This window comes from Phaseolus vulgaris, chromosome 8 (genome assembly GCF_000499845.2).
Source record: "Phaseolus vulgaris cultivar G19833 chromosome 8, P. vulgaris v2.0, whole genome shotgun sequence".
In the NCBI taxonomy this organism is placed as follows: domain Eukaryota; kingdom Viridiplantae; phylum Streptophyta; class Magnoliopsida; order Fabales; family Fabaceae; genus Phaseolus; species Phaseolus vulgaris.
Window position 1 is genome coordinate 4,027,725 of NC_023752.2, and position 9,185 is coordinate 4,036,909.

The 9,185-nt window shown below is 33.2% G+C and overlaps 1 protein-coding gene across 2 annotated transcripts; it reads left to right on the forward strand.

The window, feature by feature from the left end:
- The first annotated feature begins 236 nt into the window (after positions 1–236).
- Positions 237–4,848, forward strand: LOC137824120 (serine/threonine-protein kinase D6PK-like). Of its 2 annotated transcripts, none has more exons than XM_068629577.1 (3): positions 237–776; positions 1,511–2,971; positions 3,802–4,848. In XM_068629577.1, exons 2-3 carry the CDS (start codon positions 1,566–1,568, stop codon positions 4,679–4,681), a joined length of 2,286 nt encoding a protein of 761 aa, XP_068485678.1. In that variant the 5' UTR covers positions 237–776; positions 1,511–1,565; the 3' UTR covers positions 4,682–4,848. The 2 variants fall into 2 exon arrangements, with proteins under 2 accessions (XP_068485678.1, XP_068485680.1); XM_068629579.1 differs by having other exon boundaries at positions 368–776; positions 1,518–2,971.
- The last annotated feature ends 4,337 nt before the right edge of the window (positions 4,849–9,185 follow it).

Here is a 9,185-nt window from a genome sequence, read left to right on the forward strand (position 1 = left end):
TGTATTTATGCGTATATTATTTTGTTCTTAAGGAGTTAGTAACATGTTTAATATTACTACCAGTAATATATAATCGAAAAGCATGTAAAAAATATCTATGGTCGTTGTGAAAAATAAAATATGAAAGAAAATTGATGGGAGTGATTGGCACGTGGCAATATTACAATATGAAAATCAGAGATCCCAGAGAAAAAAAAACATAAAAATAGGTTAGAGTTGGGCATTCACTTTCTTTGTTTGATTGAGTCCCACCTTTGAAAAGCAGTGTAGCACAAAGAAGGAACATGCATGGCCCCACTTTCTCTCTCTGTGAACAAAGTGTAGTACTATACTACTACTACTACCTTCCCATCATTAACTTCTTCCCACTCATTCAAATGCCAAAAATCAAAAAGAGAAAGCAAAAGCTAACTATAACTATCTCCAACACCGCTTTAGTTCCCCAGTCAGTCACACACAGACCCTTCCCTAGACAGAGAAACACAAACTCACTTCTATTCACACCAACAAAATAAACAACTCAAAGGAATAAAAAAGAAAAGCACCCCTCCTCAAGCTTTTGTTTTTCTCTTCTTGCTTCCTCATCCAATCTTCTCTAACCATTCTAGTTTCATTTCGCACCTTCTGAGTCAAGAGAGAGACTTTTTGTTGTTTGTGTTCTTCGGTGTGAAGGGGACTGTGAAGAAGCTCTTTTGGTTGAGCTGTGAAAGGAGACAGTATAGTGAAGAAGAGGGGAAACAAAAGGATACCCATTGTTTCTCTTCATCATTTCAATGGTGGGTCTCTATCCCTTCTCCCTATTATGCTTTTGGGTGCCTAGATCTCTCTTTGTTTCATCATTTTTTCCCTCTTTGTTTTCTTTTGTTTGACGTGTTTTAGGTGATGGTTTTCCAATGGAAACAAAATAGAAGATTGGGAGTTTTTACATTTCTCCACCTCTTGTTGTCTTTATTTTTTTTTGGGTTCTTCTCTCTTTATCTTCTGTATGTTTCTTATTTCCTCTTATGTTCAGGCTTCCTGGTCAAAGGTTTGTACTTTAGATTATCTTGTTAATGGGTCTGTGACTGATTATCAGGCATCAATTCCACCATTTCATGATATTTGCTCTGATTAACTATGTTTTCCCACTTCAAATCAATTTTCAAATTTAAATAATTCAAGCTCCTTTGTATTCAGTGCTATTTTGTATGTTTAGTATTGGGAAATAGATTTTACAGATGACTTTGTTTTTATGGTGTGAGTGATTTCTTATGCTTGGTGTTTCAAGCTATTAAATTGTGCTTTCAACATTTGTCGTTTCTCTGTTGATCCATTTTATAATGCTGTTTGTGCTTTCCGCAGCTACCACTAGTCGCTACTAAGAAGAATAAGACTACTTTATTCTATAATTCTACGTTCTTGTTGTGTTACTCGGTTCCCGGCTTTTTCACTTGATAATTGGTTTTAAATTAAAAAATCCACTGTTAATTCAAGTTGAGTGAATCTTGTATTAAATTAGTTCTTTGCTCAGTTTGCAGGGTTTTCTGAACTGGAAGTCATTGTTTGATGGTATGTGATATTGGGATATGGAGAGGGTTGCAGAGCCAAAGGTACTTCCTCGGTCCTTGCCTGTTCTGGTTGAGGTATCTAATGCACACACTGCTGCAATAAGAGAAGCTGGTCAAAGACTAAATGCGCAGGATGTTTCGGGTTTGCGAGGGATTCCAGGAAGAGAAGGGAATCAGTTTTCAAAGTCACGAGATGGTCCTATGACACGTCTTGCCTCCATCAGAGAAGTGGCTCAGTTGTCAAATGCGCGAATAGTTTTGGTAAGAGAGGATATGGGATTCGATACACGGTCCTGTCAAGAGCCTCCCTCCCCTGTGCCTATAAGAGCGTGGAAAGGAAAGAGCTCTTTACCAGAAGCTGTAGAATTTGTGCCTGATATTCAGTCATTGAATGGTAGCAATGATTCTTTCGGGGAAACTGGTCCAAGTTCATTTGCTGGTGCAAGTCACCCCCCAGAGCCTGTTGATACTGATCTTATGAGAACGGTTTATGTACCAATAGGTCAAACTAAATCTGAGGCAGCATGCTTAATGAAGAGTGTGTCCCTGAAGGGTCCTTTCTTAGAAGATCTTTCTATTTGTGTTCCTGCAAAGAAACAAAGCAAGGCTTTTGTTTCTCCTGCAGAAATCCTGGTTGATGAGTCAAATGAGATGCGCAACTTACCCTCGCCACTTTCAGGTGCTCGTGCATCTCAGAATACTGAGAACTCTCCTCCTGCTCTAGATTCTGAGGAGAAAGATTGTGTTTGGGATGCATCTTTGCCTCCAAGTGGTGATGTCAGTCCTCTTAGTAGTGTTGATAGTACTAGTGTTGTCAGAACAATGAGCATCGTTAATAGTTGTGCAAGTACATACCCGAGTGATGCAGTCACCAGTGATGGCATGCTTAGTTTGGACAGGAATTGTGATAGCACCAAAGGAAGTGTAAGAGGGGATTCACTGGAGAGTGCAAAAACTAGTGCTAGTCGAGCAAGTGATAGCAGTGGCCTCAGTGATGACAGCAACTGGAGTAACATAACTGGTAGTGCAAATAAGCCACACAAAGGAAATGATCCTAGATGGAAGGCTATCCTTGCCATCCGAGCACGGGATGGAATTCTGGGCATGAGTCATTTTAGGTTACTCAAACGACTTGGTTGTGGTGATATTGGGAGTGTATATCTCTCAGAGCTGAGTGCAACTCGATGCTTTTTTGCAATGAAAGTTATGGACAAGGCATCCTTAGCAAGCAGAAATAAGCTGACTAGGGCTCAGACAGAAAGAGAGATATTGCAGTTGCTGGACCATCCATTTCTGCCTACTTTGTACACACATTTTGAGACTGACAGATTCTGCTGTTTGGTAATGGAATACTGTCCGGGGGGTGATCTTCACACCTTAAGGCAAAGACAACCTGGGAAACATTTCTCGGAGTATGCTGCACGGTATGCTTTGTACTTTTCAGATACAAATACACATTCATTTATCAGAACTGTGAGTAACTGCTTTCAGCTGTGAAGATCTCCTTTTTCTAGTCAGTGATCTTTATGTCTTCATCTGTATTTTGTAACATATTCAAGTGTCATGCAAATACTTTCTCCCTTTCATGCATTCCTTGGATAAATGATAACCTTTTCATGCTCCAAAGTTTTTGAGATTTGTGGAGAAAATCTTCTTAGCATTAAAAGATGAAAGAAAGAATGAAGTGTGGATGTTTAATTGAGCTGCTTTTGTTTCTTCTCATGTATTATTTCTTAATCTCTGACACCCAAAGGAGACACTAAATATTTTTACTAGCATGAGCTAATTTTCTTAACTATTATACGGAGTAGAGGAACATTGCTTTTTAATTTCTGATTCCTTTCATATTTTGTGCTGTTGATGATACCATACACGATGATTATATCTTTCTTAACAATTATGCAGAGGACATTGCCTGATTTTCCAAAGGTGCTATAAATGTTAATGTCAAATCGTTGTGCTGCAGTATGCAAATTGACACACAGACTAGATAGTAAAGTAGTTTTAGTGACACTGCCAGAATGCAGAAAAATTTGCTGCATTTCCATGTCTGCTGCAGGACGACATAATTCAGACTGTTAGGATGCCATGAACAATGCTAATGTGTTAAAATTAAAACGCTTGTTTTTCCTTTTTCACCTTGCTTTTTTTCCTGAAATGGATTAAAGTTGCCTAATTTTGGTTCTCCTTTTATAAAAAAATAAAATTTTCCTTTTCCTGTGTTGACTAATAAAATGCTTGTGATGCTGTGTAGCTTTTATGCTGCAGAGGTCCTGTTGGCACTAGAATATCTTCACATGCTTGGAGTGGTGTACCGAGACCTTAAACCTGAAAATGTACTGGTCCGAGATGATGGTCACATAATGCTCTCAGACTTCGATCTTTCTCTCAGATGTGCCGTTTCACCCACCCTTATCAGAAATATTGACGGCGATCCCTCCAAACGAGCCGGTGGTGCATTCTGTGTGCAACCGGCTTGCATTGAGCCTTCATCAGTCTGCATCCAGCCTTCATGTTTCATGCCACGCATTTTTGCTCAGAAAAACAAGAAGTCGCGGAGGCCAAGAGCCGATCCCGCGGTGCCGTCCAGCACACTTCCTGAGCTTGTTGCTGAACCAACAACTGCTCGGTCGATGTCCTTTGTCGGCACTCACGAATATCTTGCCCCTGAAATCATCAAAGGAGAAGGTCATGGAAGTGCTGTTGATTGGTGGACATTTGGAATTTTCTTGCATGAGCTGTTATATGGGAAGACTCCTTTCAAAGGCTCAGGAAACCGTGCGACCCTGTTCAATGTAGTAGGCCAGCAGCTCAGATTTCCGGAGTCACCGGCCACCAGCTACGCCAGCCGTGATCTCATCCGCGGCCTGCTGGTGAAGGAGCCGCAGCACCGGGTGGGCGTGAAGAGGGGCGCGACTGAGATCAAACAGCACCCTTTCTTTGAAGGCGTGAACTGGGCGTTGATCAGGTGCAGCACGCCACCAGAAGTTCCAAGAGCGGTTGAATGTGATGTAGCTGCAAAGTTTGAAGCAGTTGATACCGTTGGAGTTGGCATGAAGAATAGTAGTAAGAGAATGGGAGGTAACAATGAGATGAAGTCTGGGGGTAAATATCTGGACTTTGAGTTCTTTTAGTTTGGATTCCTCAATCTACTTTTTGTATTGTATTTGCATGTTCAGTTATTTATGATGTTGTTTCAGTTAGTTACACTTACCAGAATTTCATTTCAGTTGGAAATGATACCTTATATTAAGAGGGTAGGATTGGTCCTCTTCTCTAATACAACAATTCTTATACACAACCCATCTTCTACTGTCTCAATACAAACTCTAAATATTCTCATTAAATTAATACTTTTTGTTTAGATTTTGTTCACATCCATTATTGTGTGAAGTGACCCATAACATAAAACATTTCTATTCACTATTAACTAAAAATCGTAAGGTTCTCATTTGTATTGTAAAATAGCAAAATATAATACCTAATTATAAGAATAACAGAGTGCGCCAGTTGTAACAATAAACAAGTGTGGAAATTAAAAATAATACTCAACTTGCATAAAAAAAACTCACCGTGAAATGAGCATCATCAACACGTAATATTACATTTAACACTTGTGATTTTTTCAGTCTTAAAAAATAATAATAAGATGACAGACTATCCCAACTCGTCTTATTCCAGTCCACTTCGGACCAGTAAATATTTAGATTGGGCCGTCTTAGGCCCAAATAATTAAAATTGAGATTTTATAACAACCTAATTCGTATTGGGCTAATCAAACCAGCCCATCAAGTTTGTCCATTTTACAAAAGTAGAATGAATAAAAGAATGATTACCCAAAAAGGAAGGAGGACAAATATATTTTTGATAATTTGGATGAGGAAGAGAGGAGAAAAGAAGAAGGGTGGAAACTTGGAAAAAGGTAGAGAAATAAGAGATAAAATAATTAAAATAATAATAAAAATTAAACCATACATTTTAATTTTAAAAAGTGATGAAAAACTAACGTTCATGAATTACATTTTAATTTATAGAAAAGTTTGATTTTTTAAGTACCTGTAAAAACGTTTCCTAAATTAGGCAGAAGAGCATAAATTAATATTTTAAGCTAACCAATGAGTATACGAATTGTTTCAGCTTAATAAATTGCATCCAGTTTTGATCACCAATAACACTAAATAATGGTAATCGACTTTCTTGTGGTGCTAACACCCTTTATTAAGATCACCACTTGTAAAAGGAATACATGTGATCTGTATAAACAAATATGAATAATGTGAAATGTGACGGGTAAATAGTATTTATAGGAAAATAAATATCGTGTTTAGATTGTTATGAGAGTGTATTAATTTATAAATATTTTGTAAAAGAGACGATCTTAACTTTATTGGTATCTTGGAATCACATAGATGAAGAGTATCAAGAGGTGAGAATTAAAGAAGGTTTATATGACTGAGTTTGAAGTTTAAAGAACTAATCATAGCAGATCATATAAATTTACCGTGTCATATAATATGATTTGATATTGAAATGATTATGTGCATGGTTATGTGGATTCACAACAGGCAAGTGCAAGTCTATAAGTGCTAATTTTAATACACAAGTCTTTCGAAAATAGAATCAAGTGTCTGTATGTGGATGTTAGTGGATTTCTGACTTGAGTAATATTGAACTATGTCAGTGGATTTCTGACCTTAGTGATATTGAACTATGCGAATGGATTTATGGCATGAGTGATGTTAAACATTAAATACTTGTAAACATTTGATTGTTTAGTCTATCTTGGTCGTTTAGTATATATGGAATGAATGAAGTGTGATGATTCATATGATTATGATTGAAGGTTTAAGAATCAATAGTTTATCCTATTTTTTTTTATTTGTGCTGTTCTTTTTAAAAATCTGCAATGATCATGTATTGTACATGAGGATAAAATGTTGTTCGGTTTGAAACACCATAGTAAAGAGGATGATAATATACATTAAATGAATTTTTATTTTTTATTTTTTTAATTTATTTATTTTTGTTATCTTTTATGCTCACAAAGTTTTATTCATACCAAATTATCCTCTTTGTCAATAGTCTTCAAAGAATTTCTTCGAGTTTACATTGGTTCAGTAAGTTTAATTTGGACGATAAAACTTAACGCATAATGTTCATGTTTTAGATGATTCAGAAAGAAAAAATTTAAAATAAATAACTATTATGCTTTGGCCCCTCTAAAATATATATAAAAAAATAAAAAAATAAAAATGAGAAAATAAGAAAGAGGACAACAAAGAAATGGTGATGTGATTCAATATTCACTAAATGAAAATTATTAATCAAATTAAACTTTTTAAATGAAAAACATTGATATTTTTTTGCAATTCATTTAAACCTAAAACTTGTCCTGAATTATAAAAACCTTCCCCTACTACTAGGTTCGTCCTAATGGCATGATATAGAATAAAGTTTAGTTATCTTTCTCTATCATTTACATATTTTCTTTAATTTTTTTTTTAAAATTTGGAAACATCTTTCCAAAATCATAGGACAAGAATGATTCCACGATTGTAGATATTGTAAAGCTAAGAATAATTCTCATAAGGAAATTTAAAATTTAAAATGAAAAATCTGAAGATGATAAGAAAAAAGAAAAATAGAAACCATAATAAGATGATAAGACGATGGAAGAAGGCCACAATAAAGGGCGAATAATTGAAGAGAATGAAAAATAAAAGATAAAAGTAAAGTTTTTTAGGAGCAAAAATTTTAATAAAAAATAATGTTTTTAAAAGCACTAAGGCAATTCCTCTTGCTTATTTTCATAGGTAAAAACTAATATCTTTATCCTGTGTTTAATATAAACTAATTTTAGAAAAATCAAATATATTTAACTTCCTATTTTTTAAATGTTGTATTTCAATAATATATTTTTTTATAGAATGACAAATGATTGTTGTTACTTGTGTCAACATAATTGAGATGTGAAGTTGTGGCTAACATGAAAGCTTTTATTTAAAAAAATGTTCTATTTAAATAAGATGATTCAAATTTATTTAGTTTCAAAAATTTAATAAAATATTTCAATTAACAGTAAATATAAAAAACTTAATTATTAAAAATTATTTATTTAATAATTTGCTTTTTAATAAACATTTGTCAATAACTAGAAATTTTTTAACCAAGAGTTGACACTTTTTTTTATTGACACCAGATCAAATTATTTTTAGGTAGTATTGATAGTAACTATTTTTGTTAACATTGATTAAGGTTAAAATTTTCTTGCTGTTGAATGAGTTATTTTATTATCTTTTTTAATGATATTATAAAAACATATTTATTAAAGTTAACTGAAATTTTTCTTGGTTGGAATTAGAAAAACATTTGACCAACTTCAAACAAATAACATAAGTGGCATTAATCAAATCCCGATTTAGAAAAAAAATTGCCACAAATACATAAAAATGAAATATGATTGAAATATATTAGAAAATGACTTTGTTGATATTAGTTGAGAAAACCTTAACTAACATTACACTAAAAAATAAATTTGGCCTACATGAAACAAATTATAATACCAACATTGAATTTTTTTCCAATAAACCTTAACCTATACTGTTGGAGATCCACATCAACTAGAGATTAGAGTCTTTCATAGTATATAAGTGGGTGCAAACCTCACCCTATGAGCCGGTTTTATGGGGTTGAGTTAGGCTTAAAATCCACTTTGTAATATATATGAGTAATAAATTGCTCTACATACGTCAATTAAATTAAAAAAAAGGCTAATATTAACTAAAAAAATAGCCCAATCAACATTATTAAAGGAATTTTTGACTAATTTTTATAAAGAAATCATCCCTACCTATCTATCTATACAAAAAAAATACTTTCAAATATATGTCTAAAACCTTTTTGTAAATCAATAAAAAATTATTGGATAAAATATGTTTGCTTCAATTAAGATTCGTAAATACAAATCTTAACTTAATTGATTGTAGATGCTCCTCTAGAAGTATGTATGATTCTGATTTTTTTTTTTTAAGATTATGCACAAATCGTAATCTTTTTTAAAGGGCTGAAATATTTTTAAAATATTTCACATTTATTTTTACTGAATAAAAAAATTGAAAAGAAAAAAAAGGTATAAGAAAACGGGAGCAGAGGAGGAAAAAGAGAAATAATCAAAAGTTGGAATTTAATGAAGAAAAAAGGAATGTAAAAGGAATTTGTTTTAGAATGACCAAAGAAAAAAGAGGAGATAAAGATTATTGGGCTTGACTTCCAAGATTCTTTTTTCAGTCATACTTATTTTTAAACACCTAATTGGGTATAACCTATGTCAAGATTCAATGTATTCATTTTAAACATTAAATCTATAAAAAAAAAAATCACACTCTTTTATTTTATGTTATTAGCTAAAAATTCTTTCATTTTGAAGATTTTATACCAATACTAGAGAATGTGCTGAATGATTGGATTACTTAAGTCTTTTTTTAATTATAATTATTTGTACAATTGATATGTTTGGAGATGTTTCTCTAAAACTAACTCTAGCAAGAATAAAAAAAAACATTTTTAATAAATTAAAGTTAGTTTACGATAAGTTGGAAATAAAATTTTAGATCATTTATATAAAATAAATTGTACAAA